The sequence below is a fragment of the Falco biarmicus genome, chromosome 15, assembly GCF_023638135.1.
Source record: "Falco biarmicus isolate bFalBia1 chromosome 15, bFalBia1.pri, whole genome shotgun sequence".
NCBI classification, from domain to species: domain Eukaryota; kingdom Metazoa; phylum Chordata; class Aves; order Falconiformes; family Falconidae; genus Falco; species Falco biarmicus.
Genome location: NC_079302.1, coordinates 22,275,959 through 22,296,308, shown reverse-complemented (window position 1 = coordinate 22,296,308; position 20,350 = coordinate 22,275,959). Strand labels below are relative to the sequence as shown.

At 55.0% G+C, this 20,350-nt stretch overlaps 1 protein-coding gene and 2 non-coding genes across 3 annotated transcripts in view; 2 read left to right on the top strand and 1 right to left on the bottom strand.

Annotated features, from left to right (window-relative positions):
* Positions 1–785: 785 nt before the first annotated feature.
* Positions 786–20,350, top strand: part of VAC14 (VAC14 component of PIKFYVE complex) — a 64,511-nt gene continuing 44,946 nt past the window's right edge. Inside the window, exons 1-10 of the mRNA XM_056360799.1 lie at positions 786–934; positions 4,628–4,778; positions 7,126–7,293; positions 7,980–8,042; positions 9,066–9,173; positions 9,920–10,029; positions 11,053–11,159; positions 12,135–12,269; positions 12,554–12,700; positions 14,680–14,740. Of these exons, the coding sequence (XP_056216774.1) occupies positions 831–934; positions 4,628–4,778; positions 7,126–7,293; positions 7,980–8,042; positions 9,066–9,173; positions 9,920–10,029; positions 11,053–11,159; positions 12,135–12,269; positions 12,554–12,700; positions 14,680–14,740 (1,154 nt within the window). The 5' untranslated portion in view covers positions 786–830. The remainder of the gene's footprint in view (positions 935–4,627; positions 4,779–7,125; positions 7,294–7,979; positions 8,043–9,065; positions 9,174–9,919; positions 10,030–11,052; positions 11,160–12,134; positions 12,270–12,553; positions 12,701–14,679; positions 14,741–20,350) is intronic.
* Positions 3,750–3,820, bottom strand: TRNAG-GCC (transfer RNA glycine (anticodon GCC)). The gene has a single exon. It is a non-coding gene; the product is annotated as a tRNA-Gly (tRNA).
* On the top strand, positions 13,724–13,794 carry TRNAG-GCC (transfer RNA glycine (anticodon GCC)). The gene has a single exon. It is a non-coding gene; the product is annotated as a tRNA-Gly (tRNA).

Below are 20,350 nucleotides of genomic sequence, written 5' to 3'. Positions count from 1 at the left end.
AACATCTTCCCACAGCCCATGGCCTTGCAGTGCGCGGTGGAGCCCCCGGCCTTTGTCACCAAGGCCCTGAGAGCTTGCGGCCCAAGCAGACCGCGCTCATCACCGTCTCCTTCAAGGGCGACCCGGTGCCCTGTGAGGCCCCTGTCCCCGGCAAGATGGTGGTCTGCTGCCCGGGGGGCACGGGCCTGGCCTGGCCCTACTGCCTCCGCGGCCTCCCCCCTCACAGGTCAGTCCTCAGCGCCCCTGGGCTCGTTACCTGAGGGAGCGATTAACTCTGGAGCGAGAGTAAACCCTGCTGGAGTTTAGTGTTAAATACATTGATTAGTTATCCATATTGTTTATATTATTTTATTACATATTAATATATAAACAATATTATTTATAATATAAATATTTATTAAAAATTATTATTGAATAAGCTGCTGGCACAGCGGGTTGCACCGCCGCGCTGAGGGAAGGGGGCTGAGGGGAGCGGGCTGAGGGGAGCGGGCTGAGGGGAGGGCGCTGAGGGGAGCGGGCTGAGGGGAGGGGGCTGAGGGGAGGGCGCTGAGGGGAGGGGGCTGAGGGGAGGGGGCTGAGGGGAGGGCGCTGAGGGGAGCGGGCTGAGGGGAGCGGGCTGAGGGGAGGGCGCTGAGGGGAGCGGGCTGAGGGGAGCGGGCTGAGGGGAGGGGGCTGAGGGGAGCGGGCTGAGGGGAGGGCGCTGAGGGGAGCGGGCTGAGGGGAGCGGGCTGAGGGGGGCAGGCGGAGTCCTCCGCGCCGCGCGGGGGCGGCAGCGGCCTGGCGCAGGGGTCACGTGGGCGCGGTGCGGGGGGCGGCGGGGCGGCGGGGCCATGAACGCGGAGCGGGACCTGGCGCCGCTGGCGCCCAGCGTGGTGCGGGCGCTGAACGACAAGCTCTACGAGAAGAGGAAGGTGGCGGCTCTCGAGATTGAGAAGTGAGAGGCGGGGAGGGGCGGGGGGTGGCCGGGGAAGTGGGAGCTGGGCTGCCCCGGCGCCCCGAGGGTGGGCTGCGGCGCGGGAGCCTCCTGCGGCGCCGGGGGGGTGGGACCCGCTGTGCCGCGGGAGGGGAGCGGCTGGGCTCCCCGGGGGGGGCTGCGGGGGCATCCTGACGGGGTCCAGGGCACCCGGGGGCTGCGGGCCCGGGAGCCCGGGGAAGGGGCTCAGGGGGCACGGTGGCCCTTCAAGGGGAAGGGGCTGCTGTAGCCCTGTCAGGGACCAGTGGGCCAGGGGAAGGCGCAGCGGTGGCCCTGTCGGGCCAGTGGGCCAGGGGAAGGGGCTGAAGTGGCCCTGTCAGGGGCCACGGACTGAAGTGGCTTTGTAAGGGGCCAGCAGGCCAGGGGAAGGGGCTGCAGGGGTCTTGTCAGTGGCCAGCGGGCCAGGGGAAGGGGCCGCAGTGGCCCTGTCAGAGGCCAGCGGGCCAGGGGAAGGTGCAGCAGTGGCCCTGTCAGAGGCCAGCGGGCCAGGGGAAGGTGCAGCAGTGGCCCTGTCAGAGGCCAGCGGGCCAGGGGAAGGGGCTGCAGTGGCCCTGTCAGAGGCCAGCGGGCCAGGGGAAGGTGCAGCGGTGGCCCTGTCGGGCCAGTGGGCCAGGGGAAGGGGCTGCAGTGGCCCTGTCAGTGGCCAGCGGGCCAGGGGAAGGGGCTGCAGGGGTCCTGTCAGTGGCCAGCAGTCCGGGGCAGTGCCCGGACAGGAGGGGCTCTCCCCCAGAGCTGCTCTGTGTCTCCCAGCCTCATCCGACCGGTTGTAGCAGGGACCCACCAGCTCGAGGCCGTGTCCCAGGGCAGGATTCGTGCCAGTGAGCACAGAAAGCCCGGCCTGACGATGGGTCCCCAGGGCCATTGCACAGCGCTGCGCGGGGCAAACGTGTGAGCAGTTTAACTTTAGAAGCTCAGAACTGCATTACTTGCTTTTCTGCAACGCTGATGGAGGCTGCCGGCTCTGTGCCAGCCCTGCGCACAACTGGGGAACATGAGGGTCTCACTGGGCAGGAGCTGCAGCAGGCTGGCGCTGGGGCAGTTGTGCCCATCATCAAGGGCCTGTCTCATGTCAGCCGGGGTTCGTCTCCTTGTGGTGCCATCCCCCTTTCCCTGAGGTCTCACCCTCGTTCGTTGGGTGCTCGGTCCAGCTGCAGAGGTGGGAACACGCCTGCTGTCATCCCTGGCCGCTGGGTGTTGCCTCGTTCTCTCTGCATCACCGCTGTTTGGATGGAGCTCAGGCCTTCCTCTCCAAAGGGCTGCAGGTGCCTGCTGGCATGGCCGTGCCCCCTTGTGTTGCCTGCACACCTTTCCTGCGCTGGTCTGGGTGCTTTGTGCTGCTCTGGTCCGCAGCTTTGCCTGGGAAGGACCGTGTACTCCCCGGGTACTGCCTGAGAGCTCCACTGATGGAGGCGATCTGAAGCATCCCCTCCGGGCAGCTGCTGGGAACCATGATTGAAGCCGGAGAGGCTGAATTTTGGGTGGGAGATGCAGCCAGGGACGTGGGGATGGAGCCACTGTGCTGAGGGTTTGGTGGGAGGTGTGGGAGGGATTTGGGGTGGGAACTGTGTGCCTTCAAGATAAGTGTCCTGCGTGGGAAGGGTGTACATGGGCAGCAGAGAAAAATGGCTCTTAAGATGGGGTGAGTGTGTGCTCAGGGAGAAACTCAACTCAGTTACTCCCTTCTGTTCTGTGTGTTTACCTTTCTCTTGTTTTCTCTCTTCATTATAGGAGTAGTTTTTGAAGTGTGGGTTGTGGCAGGTGTGCTGCACTGTCCTCGTAACTCCAGCCTCAGGGATACTTCAGTAACTGCCCCTTTGCTGCCACTGTGAGGGGTGATACTCCTCGACGTGTCTAAGCAGCTCTGCTCTGAGTTATTCTGCCCCAGGATTAGGGTTTTGTTGTTGGTTTATACCAACCAAAGTCTGATTTGGAGTCAGAAGGTTCAGCTGACTGAGCTGGAAGCCCAATTTGGGAAAGGTATGAGGAGGAGGAAGGCAAGAGCCAACCCTTTCTGCAGATACAGAGGCTTAGACCAGCTAAAACCCATCGCAGAGCAGCACCAGCAGCGTCTCTCCCCTGTCTGTGGCACGGAGCAAGGAGGGACTCGCTGCCTTTTAGCTCAGGTACCTCCTCGTCCTCTGGCTGGTAATGTGGGAGCAGCTCCTGCTGCATGCAGACCCTGATGCTGCTAGTACCTTTTTGCCTTATTAGTTAAATCTTGAGCCTATTAAACTTTTGCAGGAAGTCTGTAAAGTTATTCCTGTTCAAACAGAGCTTTGTCTGTAAAATCTAGGCAGTAAAAGGATCACCCCGACAGTCTGTGCTGCTCAGTGGGACTGGAGATGGAGCTATTTTCCCTAAAGCAGCGGTTTGGGGGAATGGGTTGGGCCGTAACTGTTGGAGAACTCTGCTTGGGAGCAGGGAGAGCGAGGGGTGACTGTGTGATGCCCCCAGGGAGAAAGGGGGCAGCTGCTTTGCCTTGGAGCAGAATGAGAACACAGCTGGCGTTAGTTGTTCTGGGAGGAGAGTTCATGAACATTTTCTATAACAGTTTTCCTGGATTATCAAGTGGAATACTGGCCAATGGTACTTGTCTGGGATAGGGCAACATGAGATTCAATAGAGTGCTAAAAACCCCCGTGTATGGAGTTAGGCAGTGGAGGTTTTTGCACCTTCTGTGAAGACTAAGGTAAAGATCCTTATCTAGGCTGAGATCTTGAGATGCATGGGTCCATGTAATGTATAGAAGTCAAAGAAAAAAGAAAAAAGAAAGCGTTGCATTGGCCGGGAATCGAACCCGGGCCTCCCGCGTGGCAGGCGAGAATTCTACCACTGAACCACCAATGCTACAGCTGCCTGCACAGCTGCCTGCACAGCTGCCTGCACCTCCCTGGCTGGCCAGCAGCTCTGCCGCAGGGGAGACCAGTTGGGTGACCCGGGAGCTTGAAGCAGTTGCCCAGGCTGGAGCGGGGTTGCAGGTCTCTCCATTCAAGTGCAGCTGATGTGTTAAATATCTCTGGGGAGGAGCCGGTATTGCAGATGGAAACCTTTGCTTTTTGTTAAGGTTTGTGCTGTTTAAGAGTATATTTAAATATACCGTTAGTAGCTTATTTAAATATATGGAGTATCAGCTGAAGCGATGTGTAGGTGGCTGAAAAGGTCCAAAATCTTGGCGCTGCATATGTGTCTGGTGGGCAGCAATTCCCTACCAGGCCCCCAGCGCTCCTAGTGTGTGCTGAGCAGTTCTCTGCTGCCGTCTTGTGCCGTGCCGGGGGGTGAATGACCCTTGTAACCCACCGCGTGGGAGAGGGTGTTTGAAGATCTGGTGACTTCTTCTCCGCCAGCATGCGACTGCAGTGAGGTGGCCCTTGACAGATCACCCTGGGCTGGGAGTTCACGAACCCTCCAGGAGGCTGCAGGCTGGGAGCAGCAAGATGGCAGCAAGCCCCTGTTGGATGTGAGCGGGGAGAAGGGGAGAGCTCTGGTTTCACCTGTGGGCTCCTTGAGCATTCCCTGTTTCAGTACTGCTTTCTCTGGCATTTGTCGTGGCTGAAAATGCCTGTTTCTGACAGCTGGGGGGGGAGCTGAGCCCCCAAGCATTTGTATCAGGCAGAACCTAAAGCCCCCCTGGGTGCTTTCGTCTTCCCTCCCCAGGCTGGTGAGAGAGTTTGTGGCTCAGAACAACACGTCTCAAATCAAACACGTGATCCAGATCCTGTCGCAGGAGTTTGCGCTCTCCCAGCACCCCCACAGCCGGAAAGGGGGACTTATTGGCCTGGCTGCTTGCTCCATCGCCCTGGGCAAGGTAGGTGTGGGTGTGGGTTTTCTGGCTTGTGTGGGTTGCAGTGGGAGAATGGTGGCTTGTCCTGGATCAGTGTGATGGGAAGATTCAGGCTGGCAGCGCTGCGGCCCCCCAGCTCTCCCTGTGTTGCGGAATACTGCTGGGTTCTCTTTGGGTTTCCTCAATACACCCAGCCGCATCCTTTGGGCACAGGAGCGCTTTCTGGCCTGGACTGCATTTTGGCAGCCCCCTAAGCATGGCTTAAGTGCATCTGTCTGTCCTCGGTCTCCAGCAGCTGGGCAAGACTCAGCAGGGTGGGTACTAATTTGTGTTAATGAAGCTGAGAAGAGTTGCAGCCCTTCCATCTCCCACCCCCAACTCAGTCGGCTCCGGCAGTGTGGGCAGGACCTTTGGGAAGCAGGGCTAAGGTATTGACCAAATGGTGGCAGAGTTGTAGTCAAAAGAAGCAAGAGGCATAAGGTGTCGAGCTGTGTTAGCTTGAGGTAGCAGCTTTCTGTTGGGCTTGGCAGAAGTTTTACTTGCTGAACTCGTGGGTGGCTCTGTCTCATTCTGGAGGTGTTATATTGGTGCCTCTTGCATGGGAAGTTGGCTGATTTCTGTCGCACTTTTTCTATAACTTTTCTCTCGGTAACGAGAACAAAGTCAGTAAGTTGCCTCCAGGGCTATGCCAGAGCATCCCTGTCCCCATGGAGGGGAGGATGGACTCTGCAGGCTCAGAGCTCCATCGGAGTTTTGTGTCAAACCATGCGGCTGGTTTTTGAAAGCACCTGCAAGGGAAGGAGTCATTTTGATCCATGGTAAGGTGTACATCAGTGAAAGCAGAGGGCGCAGGAAGAGCAGGTTGTGCCTGTTGGAAGAGCTTTGAGGTAGATTTTAATTATTTTTTTCTCCTTCTAATGACAGTCATGATCAGTCTGAGCGGGTGCTTTGAAGCCTGACAACTTTTGCGTTAGCTGTCTTTATGCTGGTGGCCAGGGGCTTCTAGCAGTGCTACTGTCTTCGTCATCTTGTTAAAACACAGAATCTCTTTGCAAAACCATTCTCCCCGGGATGCGCAACGCTCTGCTCTGCCCTCAGCCCAGGCACGTAACACGCCTGCTCCTCCTGCACAGTGCAGGGACAGGCACGCCGTGCTGCTAGGGCTGCTGGTGCAGCTGGCTCTAGGGAATGGGGGAGCTGGTTTTGGTGGTCTTGAGGGACGCTGATAAATCTTTGAGTGGAACTCTTTAATCTGCTAGCCCATGTGCGGTTGATTTTCTTACTGTCTCCTTTACTAGATATTCGGGAAGTGCCAGCCTGTTTCCCCAAACTTCAAAACAAGCCAACCTCCTGCATTTACCTGTGGGTTTGTCTGAAACTCCCGCTGTGATGGTGAATCCTTAAGCAAGTCTTCTGGGGTGGGGAGGGTGCCTTGTTAGCAAAGATACTCACTTGTGGGCAGTCAGGGTCAGCCTAGCATGGTTCTTCCATGGTCCAGGAGAAGAAACTTCAGCGTGTCAAATCTTGCTTGCGAATCAGAGCCCCACAGTGGCTTCATCCAACAGCTCCATAGGCTGAAGCTGTTCCTTGTCTGGTAGCTGGAACCACGGTTGAGTTGGTGTTTCTGGAGACAACAGGGCAGGATGGTGCTGTGGGGGCTGCCAGTCGTCTGTTTCTGTGAAGCCTGTACCCACCAGCTCCTCTGCACTACCCAGCTCCTGACTTTTACAAAGAGTAGCCCAACAGACCAAGGGCTTCTTTGCTTAAGTGAAGGTGCAGGTAGGCTCACTCTGTCGCTCTCTGGGATGTTCTCCCTGGTCCTGGAAACCTTGGTGGGTTTACACTGAAACCAGCTGGCAGTGTGGGATAAATCCTGGCCGGCAGCTGACTGCCGTGAGGGCCAGCGACTGCTGGCTTTGCTGGGCATCTGCCTCATCTCCTGCCGGCAGGGCAGAGGGAGGCAGGGACGGTTTCTCTGTGGGCCAGTCTACCGCAGAGATGAGCAGAGTGCAGCGGGAAACAGCCCCTCTTGCTTTGAAAGGCACTCGAGCACTTGAATAACTGCCTAAACTTCTTGCACAGCTTTGCAAATCAAAACCAGCTGAGTACAGCTGCAGTGATTGCTTCAGTGGCTGGTGTGGACTTCCTTGAAACAACTTCTCACCTTGCTCAGTTGGCTGTCACTGTGCCTGAATTATAAAATTCAATAATTTCAGTAATAAAGTTAAAAATTCATGAATAAATCCTATCCAGCATAGGTGCACTAAGCCATTGTGGGCCTGAATTTTTGCAGTATGTTCCAGGGCAGCGCCATCTCTTCCCTCTCCCTGTGGTGTGGTCCTCAGCTAACAGGTCCTCTCCTGTCCACCAGGACTCTGGGCTCTACCTGAAGGAGCTGATTGAGCCAGTGCTAACGTGTTTCAACGATGCCGACAGTCGGCTGCGGTACTACGCTTGCGAGGCTCTCTATAACATTGTCAAGGTGGCCAGGGGCTCCGTCCTCCCACATTTCAACGTACTCTTCGATGGCCTGAGCAAGGTAAGAAGCTTCCTCTCAACCCCCATGTGCTTTTCTTTCTCACACTGGAGACCTAAGGCTTGTTCCCTAGTCCTCGTCTTGTCTGGATCAAACCAACCAAGTTGTCTGCAATCATCTTTCCAAGTAAACTGGTTTGCTTTGAGCCCAGCAGGTCTGAAGGACCAAAGGAGCAGTTCCTGCAGCAGCACGGTAGCCACTGATACTGTGGGTGATGAGTTCACTGTAAGATAGCTTGTTCTCTGTTCTCACCTCCAAGACGTGTTTTCCTGTTCCTTGTTTAGTGGTATTAGAAAATGAGGCTGACGGCACGGCTGCAGGCGAGGTGGCTCTGCAGCACTATGGCTTTGTGGGGTGTGTAGGGTCGATACCCTGTCTACATCTGCCTGTCTCTGCAGCTTTTCACTGGCAAGTTGTATTTCTCCGCCACTTGAGAGCGTGGCTGCTGGCCCGTGAAAACCTGCGTAGTCAGGGGAGGTGACGGGTGCTTGATGCCCCCCTTAGGAAGTTTCTCAGGAGAATTTCTTAGGGCCTGATGAGGAGGTGGAGATAAAGAGACTTCTCTGTGTCCGTCCCTGTAATGCCAGAGGGGAGCAGCAGTCCTGTGAGCCTGCTGGGAGCTTCGCTGCAGAGTGGGGAGCAGAGCTGGGACCCACTGCTGTAGTGGCTCTTGTTTTTGTCATTCACAGCTGGCTGCTGATCCTGATCCGAACGTCAAAAGCGGCTCTGAGCTCCTCGATCGGCTTCTCAAGGTATTTTTTCTCTCTAGCTGAGAATCCTTGGTGCAGGCTGTGGGCACGTCCTCCTGGCTGGGCACGTGTCTGTCCCCGAGGCTGCAGCCGCTAAAACCATCCCCGCTCAGTCCTGTGGCTACTGTCAAAACATTTCTTCCCCTCACTGACCGTAGCCTTTTAGATTGAGGAACTGGTGGCGATGTCAGGCAGCTGGGTCAAAGGGCTGGTAGGTTATCACAGTGTCACATGTGCATTCAGCTCTTGGGAGTGGGTGTCTGGAGGAGCGAGGTTTTAATTCAAGTAGAGTTGCAGCCCCATTCAAGGCAGCAGAAGGGCTGTTCCTCTGCCTCTCCTCCCTTGCCTAAGCAAGTAGCGATGTGAGCAGATCTGTTCTGCTGCTGATTCGAGGTGAGGGGCAGGGTTGGTAATTTGCTTGCCTACAGGCTTTTACTCTTGCAGACCTCCCAGGTTTTTTTTCTGCTGTTCAGAGGTGAGTGGTTCACTGCTAGGTACTGCCCTCACTCCTTCTCGTTATCATAGCAGTTAACACAGTCTCCGCATCGCCTGCTGCAGACCTTCTTGCTGGGAGATCTGCTCCACTGCCCTGGCGCGAGAGAGTTAGCCATGCAGCAAAACCCACCAGGCGTGTAGGAAGAGCTTTAAAGGAAAGCCAGGGTACTCTCCCACCCCTGGTACGCCTGGTTACATCAAAGGTGTTTGCTCATGTGTGCAACACACCACTGAGGCATGAATGGGAGAAGCTCCCATCCTCCATCTGTTCAGGCAGGCTGGCACAGAGCGGGCAGGAGCCTCCTTGTCTGGGTCCCACTCAGCGTTAGTCCCTGCCCAAGGGGAATTACTGGCTCGTGGGCTGAATAAACCACGTGATTCCTTCTCCCCGGGTCTCCTGACCTACAGACCCATGCATCAGCTGCTTGTCATCTGTTTCCTGTCATGTGCCTTAAAAAAGGCTGGGTGGGAGTGGCTGTGTGGACGTGGTGGTGGCCATCCCTCCTAACACATTCTGCTTGGGCTCTGCAGGACATCGTGACAGAGAGCAACCAGTTTGACTTGGTGGGCTTCATCCCACTGCTGCGCGAGAGGATTTACTCCAACAACCAGTATGCCCGCCAGTTCATTATATCCTGGGTAGGTACACACAGTGCCATGTGTGCTGACCAGTCCAAACTCCAAAATACCGTGACCCCTCAGCATCCTGTGTCTGGGCAAACAGCAGATATTTGCAGCAATGTGTGAACTTGGGCACCTGAATTTATATGGATGGGATTTTTTAAGGCAGCAGAGTTTTTCACCTGCTTCTTTAAATTGCCAACTTCCCGTCACCTCGCTTTTGTAGTCTCGGGGACATCATACTTCACTTCTGCCAGCCAGGTTCAGGACGTTGCATACCAAGTTAGAAAGTAAGAGTATTGCTGGTATAAATGACTATACTGGATCTAGAGGTTACAGTCTCCCAAGGGGCAGTGCCAGACTGCTTTCCATCACCCAGCAGTGATATGGAGAGATGTCACTCTCCAGGAGGCAAAGTATCTCTCTGCCTGCTTTCTCCTTTCTGTGCGAGGCAGAGGCTCTCGGTGCCTAGCCCGGCTCTGGGGAGACCGTGCCTCTGCGCGCTCTCTTTCTGCCGTACTGTGTGCCATCCCAGGTCTGCCTGCACGCATCTTGGCAGTCATTCCTGATCCCTGCTGCATTTTACAGAGCTGTGACTAGAAACATAGCGATGCTGCAGGCTATCGCTTGCTTCCTGTGCTAACTCAGCTTCTTTCTGAGATGGGCAGCTCTGAATTCCTCAGTATTGTGCCAGATTTGTGCTGGTGATGTCAGTTAGCTTCTGCAAAACTCACCTCTTCTTTCTTATTCCTCCCCTGAGCTAGATCCTGGTTTTAGAGTCTGTGCCTGACATCAACCTCTTGGATTACCTGCCAGAAATCCTGGATGGGCTTTTCCAGATCCTGGGAGACAACAGCAAGGAGATACGGAAAATGTGAGTGTGGAGGCTGGCCGAGTGCGAGGGCTGTGTCTTGCTCAGTTTGTCCGTCACCATCTTCATTTATTTGCAGCTCTTGTGTAACTGCAGCAAAACCACGTGTGCATGGTGGGAGACAGAGCAATCTGGCTGTCTTGGTGAATCAAACTGTCCTTGACGAGGGCCTCCCTTCCCCAGCTTGTTGTGGCTGGAGTGGCTGTGGAGGACACTGTGGTCTGTGCTGGGGGACCAACTGTTTTGGCTCAGCTGAGTTGTTGCCTTCCCGGCCCTTGCACCCAGTATCAGAGCCACAGAAGCTCACGTGTGCTTGAGGTATGAGCTCTGTGAACAAGTTTGTAGCATCTGAGCCCCTCTCAGCAAGGTTGAGCACCAACCCAGCTTCTCCTGGGTGGAGAAGAGAGGCAAGCATTGCAAGCTTGCTCCTCAGATCCATTGCTGGTCTCAAGACAGAAGCATTTTGAAGCACAGGCTGCGTGTTCTCAGGGAGGTCAGAGGATCTTGGCTTCTTGCACTGGAAGGAAGTAAAACTGAACCTGTTCTGTAGGGCACAAGGAAGTGGTGAGATTGGATTGGGTCTGTCCCACTGCCAAACCCTCCTGGGTCTATCCCACTGCTAAGCCCTCCTGGATCCTCCCCACTGCTTTGGTTCCTGGTGTCTGCTTGTTGAGGAACAAGCACTGAAAGCTTTGGGTATCACCTGCCCTGCTGCTGCCCTCTCTGCTCCGCATCCCAGGCACACCTCCATCTCAGCAGAGCCTGTGTGGCTCTTAAGGGATTTGCAGGAAGGTGCGGGGGGCTCCAGACGGTTGTTGCCTCCTTCCTTGCATCTGTGCAGTCTCTGCCTTGGGGCAAGGCGAGCTTGTCAGCCTTGTTCTTCCTGGCCCTGCCCCTGTGCGGAGGCATGCCTGCTGTGCCACCAGCGTCCTTTCTATATATGTGTGTAGGAGGCTGGTCTCCGGAACTTCTCTGTAATGTCTCCAAGGTGACTGAGCACTAATCACCTGCTCTGCCTCTCTGCAGGTGCGAGGTGGCTCTCGGGGAGTTCCTTAAGGAGATCAAGAAGAATCCTTCCAGCGTCAAGTTTGCAGAAATGGCCAATATCCTGGTGATCCACTGCCAGGCGGCGGGTGAGTTGCAGGTAGCATCTGCTATCAACCACCATAGATTGAGGCCAGGAGTTTTTCAGCAGGCTGTTCACCAGCTCACCCACTTGCCTTTTCTTGGTCACTGTGCATGCAAATCCCACTGAAAGCAGGGGAACAGGCAGCTCCCACGGTTGGCACTGCTCAGATACAGGTCTGGCATCCTCCTGAAGCAGAGGTACCTGACAGTAAAATATCTGGCTGCGGATGGCACCTGTGGGTATCCAGCACATCCAGAAGGATCTCCTTAGGGACAGGAGACTTAAGCATGATGTGCCTGGCGCTTTGTGTTAGTGCTGCGCTGTAGCTCCTGTGGGTCTGCTGTGTAGGTAGTGGCCGAGGGTTACAGCTGTAGTTAGATGTGTTTCCTGAGAAGGATCTTGTCTGTGAGCTGTGCTCATTGATCTTAAACTGCTCCTTAAATGTTACTGAATGGGAGTCGGTTTCTTGTGAGATAGAAAAATAGAAATGGATGAAGACTGCTTGTTCTTGATTAAACTGATGCCAAATGAATTTACACTGCTCAAGCCTGAAATGTGGCCTTGCATTGGCCGACTCGCCCAGCAGTGCTCCCTTTTTTCAGGACTTGGGGAAGTTAATAAAACCCCAGCTCGAGGAGTGATGCTTGACTCAGACACACAACTGCTACAGGTGTGACGGAGGAAATATCCTTGTGCATTGGGGAGCTGGACGGAATATTTGTAAATGGGGAAACATGGGTTATGGATTGGACTGGGTTAAGTCTGAAACCAAGTGATTGCATTTAATCTCAGCCTCACTGCAGATTCAGGTTTTGTCTGTCTCTGGGACTAAGCTGTCCCAGACGAGGATCTCTCTGGACTAGTGATTCTGGATGGAGCAGAGGCAGCTTTCTGCTTGCAGGTGGTCCTTGCCCTGTGGAGCTTGCTCAGCTGCCAGTGCTGTCCTTTCCCTCACCTTTGCTTGTCTGATGTCTTCCAGATGACCTGATCCAGCTGACAGCCATGTGCTGGATGAGGGAGTTCATCCAGCTGGCTGGCCGGGTGATGCTGCCTTACTCCTCAGGGATCCTGACTGCTGTCCTGCCGTGTCTCTCCTATGATGATCGTAAGAAGAGTATCCTTGTAACTTGGAGCTGCTCCCATTCCTGCTACAGCAACCCAAAGGGAAGTGCCTGTTTCCTGCCCCTGGGGCGCAGGGCCAGCTGCGTAGCTGGAGAGGGCCAGGACAAGTCCTCCCACCAAGTGCTAGAACCCACGCTAGCCCTTTGGACGTGAAGGGGGTTGCAGTAGCTGGGCTGGGGAAGCCCTGATGGGGCTGCAGTGGCTTCTCCATGGCTGGCCAGATGTGGCACATAGCCACATGTGGGACTGTGTGTTCCTTACAATGCCTACATTCAGACATCAAGGAAGTGGCAAACGTGTGCAACCAGAGCCTGATGAAGCTGGTCATCCCAGAGGACGATGAAATGGACGAGGCCAAGCAGACCCTACCAGCAGAGCCCACCTCAGAGGAGTCCCTTTCCAAGCCAGAGGCAGCGTCCAACAGTGAGTTCCCATTTGTGTGAACCATTAGAGGTGTGAGGAAGGCCAAGGGGAAGGTCCTCAAGAAGTTCTTGGGTTGGTTTGGTGTCCTGGGGCAACTCAGGGCACGTGGGACCTGCGTGCTTTCTTTGAGCCTTGTGTCCTGTTTCACAGATGATCCTCTGCTGAGGCAGACATGTTTGGTGCTGTCTGCGTAGCAGGGTCACTGTGATCTGGGCTGGAGCCCGAGCAGGGCGGCAGTGCTGTGTTCCCTGGCGAGCACCCCCATCCCCTCACTGTGCTTCACTTTGGCTTAGTCATTAAGTTGACCTGAAAAAGGTAATTTATAGTGCAGTGTTTAGTGTCTTGCTACATAACATGGGAAGAGAATAGACCACCTGTCCTGCAGTTGCTGGTTTGGGAGGAGCTACCGTCAGCCAAAGGAGAGCTCAGAGAGCTGTGTTAGTCCTGGGAGAGCATCAGCGTGTACATGGAGGATGCCTGTGTTGGGGAAGGGTAGAGAACAGAAACGAGAAGAATTTTGGGTCCTTTCCACATTCATGTTACTCTTGAGACCATCACGTGGGTATTGTCACAGTCCTAAAATTTCTAGAACAGAACAGGCAAAAGTTTGCAAGCAGGATGGGAGACCAGGAAGAGGGTTCGAGTGAGAAGAAATTAAACAGAGAGGGTCCTGGTGGACCAATGCCTGAAAACAGCAGCAGCTTTAGCCTTCCAGCATCCCTTTGAAGCTGTTGACCTGGGATGACTACATGCTACTTCTGGTACATCTTTGTCCAGGCATATGAAATACGTGTAACATTTAAATCATGTGGGCTAATCTGTTGTTTTCTTCCGGGGCTGCACATTCAGCCCGGTGCTCTTCTGTAACACACCCGCAAGTGGCTTTTGGAAAATCCTGCCATAAGAGGGAGCAGGAAGGTGGGAATTAAAAGGCTGAAGGCTTTTCTTGTGCAACAGCAGCTGGGTTGAAGGCAGGGAGTCATGGAGCTGCAGGGCCGGCAGGAGCTGCTAGCAGGCGGGATGGCATTGGTGGTTCAGTGGTAGAATTCTCGCCTGCCACGCGGGAGGCCCGGGTTCGATTCCCGGCCAATGCAGTAGTGTTTTTGGAAGACATGGAGGGGAAAAATCCAGTGCTGTAGCACCGCAGTGAAAATTTAACTTTTTTTTTTATTCCGTATTTGTCCCAAGAATACCTCCTTTTATTAAAACCTAGTAGAAGAGCTTGAAAACATTCAACAGAAAGTTTAATTGCTTTAATCTCTACCCCTTTGGGGTCAGATTGCACTTGAAGCAGGCAGGATCAGTTAAACCTGCGATGCTTTTGCATCGCAAACTCAGAGCTCTGCTCCCTGGTTGTGCTGATGTGGCGGTGCCACCGTGTGTGAGTAGAGGCTGTTGGCACAAGGGGGCATGAAGAGTCAAGTTCATCCTCTCGTGCTTTGTCACGGTGCTTGTAAGACCCAGTTTTAGCACAGAGCAGAGACTGGAAAGCTGTTTGGGTTGCTTGGCTTCCGCATGGATTCATGCTGTGGGAGAACTGACCAGGTGGAGATGTCCTGGGTTGGATTCAGCCTTTCCTGTGCTTGTGTGGTATCTCTAGGCGTTGAAATCTGGATGATGAAAGGTAGCTCTGCAGTTCTGAGCTCCTTCTTTGGGAATGGTTGAAACAGTCAGAAGGATGTGTCTGGGTCTCCATTACAGAGGAAGAGACCCAGTTTGGGGCAGAGGTCTAAAGCTGTGCAGCCTGCATTTTGCCGGGGGAGTGTTGTCCTCCACCAGCTTCGCCCAGTACCTCTGGCATTGGAGAAGGGTTTGACAAGGAGTGTAAAATGCTCGCTGCAGGCAGAAGGGATCCTCAGGTTCTCTGGACCCTCAGATGATGGATGGTGATGTCTTTGCAGAAGGTCATGCAGCTAGCTTTCCAGCCTCCACCTTCCCTGCCATCCCACTAACTGTGTCTCTGGTTTACCTGCCCCCAGGCTCTCTGGATGCATCCGGTGACTCGAACTTCAGCAACAGCAGTGTCTTCACAGTAACCAGGTAGGGTATGTTTGTTGCTTCAGAGGGGCTTGAGAAGAAGGGAAGGCTTCTCAGGGTACACACAGTGACTGACAGATGCTGACAAAGCTGTGGAGAAAGATGGTCTGGGCTGAAAAACAGTTGGGGTCTCCTGGGTCACAGTGGGGTGGACGACTGGGGATGCTGTAGGAGCTGACTGCTTCTCTCTGATGCATTTGCACCAAAATTTCTTGACTTTGTGGTAAATTGAGGTGTTTTCCCCTGCAGGAGACCTTGCAAAGCCCCCTGGGGAGGTCTGCGGAGGCAGCAAGTGCCTGTGCATTCAGGGTTCTGCACCTCGCCTGCCTTCAAGCCCCCATGGTGGCGCACTCTGGCTTAAAAAGATAGGGTGGAAATGGGGAGAAGGTGAATGGTTGCCTTGGTTATGGCTCTTTGTAGCTTGGCTAAAATAGGAGACATTTGTTTCCCTCCTGCCTTTGCAGAGGAATGGTGGTAGTGGAACAGTGATGTGCTGGTTGGCCAGAGATGCAGAGGCCTTCTGAGAAGGTGATACATGAACTGTCTGGGGCTGGCAGAAGAGCCTGGAGAGCGCTGGCCCTGCTGCTGGGCACCGCAGCCTTCTGTGCTGCAGTCCTGGCAGCCCACCACGGCACGCTGCCGTGGGCTTGTGCCTGGGGCCATGCTGTTCAGCTCCAACTGCCGGAGAGGCAAGGGGTCTCGGCAGCATTTGCTGCCAGCCTGTCCCCCTGCCAGCTTTGCGTGGCATTAGTCAGCCCCACGCCCGCAGAGAGCAGCTCCGTGCCCAGCACAATCTCTCCCAATATCTCATCTATCTCTTCTGCAAATACCTTTCTTCCCATCCAGCTGTCAGTGAATTTGGGGACACATCCATCTACTTTTGTAACGCATCTTCCCTTTCCTCCTGCTGCCTGCAGTTCTCTTCCTCAGAGGTTGTGATTTCCAACAATTTTATTGTGCTGATGCATGTATTTATTTGTTGTTGTGGGCCCCGAAATAGGACGCGTTACTCTATCTGCATCCTACCAGCGTGATGCCCATCATAATGCATCCTAGAGCAGTGCAGGCGTCAGCTTTTCAGGTTGATGGTCTGTACCCTCTGTTCCTTTTTTGCACTCATGCAAAGCCCAGCTACTGCCTGGTCTTAATCATGCCCCTCATTTTTTCCTCTCTTGAAAGCACAGGTCTTTTCATTTGTGTCTAGATTTTTGTTTATGGTTGTTAAATGGTTTTCCCTGGCTTTCCTGCTGTGTCCTGGCCTTCCTCACCCCTTAAAGTTTAGCAGGTGCAGAAGTGGGTGTGCACAGGGCTGAAATTGGGAAGGGGAAGGAAAAGGAGAGGTGTTAAGTCAAGACAAGTGATAACTGCAGCTCTGTGCTGAAGAGCTTGCACGTGGGGGAGAGAGGGAGTGAAGACCAAAGGGGGACAGATGCAGGGAGAGCTGGAGTGACTTGATCACAGTGTCACCAGGAGCTGGGAGGAGAACGGCTGCCTAAGCTGAAGCAGTCTGCAGGCTCCCCGGGCACTGGGGAAAACCGTCTGGGACAGGATGCAAGACTCTTCGTGTCTCTAAGAGACCTGATTTTGCAGGGAGTCTTGTTCTTGAGCCCTCCTAACCTCTGTTAAAGTAGACACTCCAGGTTTTACCCTGGGGTTTACCTGCCCTGAAGCCCATTTCCCCATCCTGTGTGATGTCTGCTGGCTCAGCATTGGGACCCGAAACATTTTCACCATGGTACCTGTTGTGGGGGACTGGCATGGGGCTGGGGGGCTGTACCTGGCCAACAAGAGCCCCAGGTACCTGCCTGGTGCTCCATCTATTCCTCAGGCTGTCTGGCTTGGCTGTGGAGCCAGGGGAAGGTGAGAGCTGGCACCTACAGCCAGCTGCAGCCTAATTCACACCAGGGAGCAGGCAGCTGCCTGCATGCTGAATGCCCACTGGGTGTCAAGACAGGACCACAGGAAACCATAGCATTGCTTGGAAAAGCTGGGAAGCCTGCAAGCAGAGGAAGTTGCAGCTGCCTTTTAAGATGAAGTCACTCTTTGCTTGTGTTTTTGTTCATGTCCCCCCCGCTGCTTCCCCCAGTCTCCCCGGCGAGAGAGTGATGGAGCATGGCCCAGCGCCAGGCATCCAGCTCTCACGCCCCCTTCTCCTGCCCTCCCCACACAGCCATCTGCAGAGGGATAGCACTGCAGCAGCGACTAAAGGAGGAGGACCTCGGTCAGCGGGGGCGGAGGAGCTCACGGCCCCGCGGCTGCAGAGGGATGTCTTCCATGGAGATGCTATCCAAGAAGATGACGAGGTCTGAATGCTTGATGCATAGATGCTGGGCACGTTCCTGTGACCACAAACTGACACATGCGTCCCCCCTGCTCCTAGAACGTGCTGTTGGCAACCCAAAATGCTGCTAGGGTAATTGCCAGCTTCACTTGGAGGGACCTTCCTGGTGCCATTTACTAGGAAATGAAGACTGTGCCTGTGCTGAGACAAAACTGACTCCTGGGGGAGCCTGGCTGCACAGGGCTGGAGGGGCTCTGTGGCTCCCTGTGCAGGTGGGGGTCCCTCCTTCCAGCTTCTGCCAAAACTGCCTGTCATTGGAAGTGGACCAGAACTATAATGCAGAAGCACTGGAGCCTTCCTGTGGCCTAGCTGACCATGCTGATGCTGCGATTGCTGGTGTGAGCCTGGATCAGGAAGGGGAGTTGGAAGTGTGGCTTCTGGAGCAGAGCCCGGGCTTCCTTCCGTCGGTCTGAGCTGCTGCAGGAGAAGATGCAGATGTGTGTCCTGCATCGCTGGACCAAAACAGCTGGAAAGTGCCTTTTAGGCTCTTGTAACTGTGTCGGCATTTCAGTACAAGACCTGGACAGTTTGAGACAATTTCCTGACCATGCTGCTGGTTGGACAGTCAGGCACAGCTGGCCAGTGGTCAGCAGGGCTGCCTGGGTTAGATGCATGGTGGTTGGACAAGGGTGATGGGACCACGGTCCCTCACCAAACAAGATAAGGGATATGGGGGCTCCGGAAAAGCCTTTGTGGTCATTATTGCTGCAAGGAAGGCTTCTTGTTTTGGGTGATGTTCAGGGACACATGGACACGTAAAGCTGCTTGTTTCGCTGCAGAAAGGGCAAACGGCTGCCACGTGGCTTAACTGCCCGAGTCTGCATTTAAATCGGACTTTTCAATGTGGTAGTTAGAGCTTAGTACAAAGCTAAATTTGCTGCTGCGTGTCTCATGCTGGAAGTTGTAGCCCCGTGCCCAGAGCCTGGCACACCGTCGGGGTGCAGCTGGGGAGCTCATCGGGGTGGTGAGCGCTTGGGTGGAGGGTTGGGACGGTGCTGGGTGCCCTGCAGCACCCAGGGGGTAGATGGCTGAAGGCAGCACGATGGCTTACTTTGAGCTCGTGCACCAAGCCTTCCTTGGAGTTCCCTTCTCCAGCAGCTTGTCTTGCTGCAGCTTTCAGGTCCAGGGTGTCCTCTTGGGAAGGCTCCTCCTGACCTTTCTCTCCAGCCTGGAGTGAGTAGATGGGTTCGCTGCTCCCACTGCGCCGTTGGGTGGATGAGCTGGAGGGGGATGTGGGGCACTCTGCACCAGCCCTTCTCGTGATCTACGTCTCGCTGGACTGGATGCCTCTGCCTAGACCTCATTATCGCTTCCCTGGGAGATCAGCTTGCGCTGGTGCTGCGGGCACTTCCAGTACTTGGAAACCGCAGTAAGCAGAAGGAAGCCAAGAGCGCCAAAATAAGAGCAATGGAGGACAAGAAAGCGACAGCTTGTGGCACCGATAGCAGAGAGGAGCTATTTACCTCCTGGCCACTGGCTCGAGCCTGTTGAGCAGCATAGCTGCCAGCCCGTATGGGAGCTGCCCTTGTGACTTGGACCACAATAAAAGAACCTGGATATTTCCACCCTTGGCAAAGCCACTTTGCTGGGCCTGCTTAAAGGCTAGAGCCTGGCCTCGACCTTAACCTTGTCTGAAAACGGGGTCAGGAAAGCAGCTGGGCCGGGCAGGAGGCCAGGAGGGAGATGACAGCTCAGGCATTGGCAGAGAAAAGGCGACCGCTGAGGAGAGAGATGGTAGAAGCCCTTGAAGAAAGGGGAGAAATGAGAAAATGAGTTGATAAGTGATATGGGGTGAAAAAAATTGCTGTGGGTTGATCACAGTGCGAAAGCAAGCACTGTTCCATGCTGGAGGATGCTTTCTGAACTTAGGGGATGTGCTGGGAGATAGGTCTCCTGCCTCACCACTCAGCTTGAGCAAAGTGTATCAGTATTCAGAGGCTGGAGCCTGCTGCAGCCCCCATTGTTGCTCAGTTTGCCTTAAAAACATGTTCTTGCCTTCACAGCCGAACCACGGAGGCAGTGCTAGGGCCACGTTCATCCTCCAGAGGCGAATCTGGGGTAGTGGGTTAGATGGAAGCAATTGCATCTGACATCTGCCCTGCCGCAGATGCCGGCGCTGGGAGCTGGCGTGGCAGGCCCAGAGGATCGCATTAACGCAATGCCATTACTGCTGCTCCTGCTCCGCCCTGCCTGGGGATTAAGGAGAGCTGGGGTGAGCTGTGAGCCCACGTCGGAGCTGCGGCAGTGCTCACCACGCTCAGCTGCTGCCTTCCTCCCTGGAAAGGCAGCAGCCCATAGGAATCTGGTGCTGCTCCATCTCGAAGGCAGAGGAGTGTGGTTGGTGGGAGATTTTTAGCCCGATTTCACGTGTTCATCAGACCTCTTGCCTCTCAGGATGGTGCCCTGGTTTTGTGCTGAGTAAACAAGCTACTTCTCTGCTGGCAACCCCCCTGAAAAGGTTTGTCTGGGTAGATGCGGGGAGAGGATAGCCAGCGAGCTTTGCCCAGCCACCATCCCTTTTAGCAGGGGCTGAGGCCAGCAGAGCTGCCGGGCGGTGGTACCTGGCATGGCTGGGGTCTGGCTGACTCGAGGGGAGCCTGGCGCTGCCAGCTGCCTCCTGGGGTCAGCTCGAATGGATGTTGGCTTGAGCCACCTAGGATCCACCGAGGTACCGCATCACTGGGGAAGGGCTTTTCACGAGCAGTTTTGACACAAGCCAGTCTGGAAACGGCTTGTTGCCGTGCTGGCAGAGGTCCAGCGTCCTCTTCTAACAGTGCCATGGCAAACCATGCCACCCTGCCTCACAGCAGCGTGGAGCTGGTGGATGTGACAGCATCAAGGCCACCTCCAAACCAGCCGGCTTCACGCACTGCTTCTCTGTGCCATCCTTTCTCCCACTTCCCTCTGAAAACACACATTACCCTGAGGGGTTTTTTCCCCCCATCCTGCACAGGCGATGCATATTTTGGTGTGGACATATAATCAGGTCAAGGATTCATACTCCTCTTCCATCAGGAGCCCTGTGCTGGGTGGGTGGCAGGCTCTGCCACTGCAGCGGGAGCTGGTTTTGCAGGAAAATCACATACGGTGCTTGCTCAGGCTGGCTTAAATGGCCTGGGACGCTGCTCCCTTGGACATCTCCTCTCCCACACTCCCTGTGCGCTGGGTCCCTTCTTCCCTTCGGTTCTGCACATCTGAGCATTTGGCCCTCGGCTGTTGTTTGCAACATCAAAGTGAAACTTAGTCCAACTCAAAATGCAATTTGCAGACCC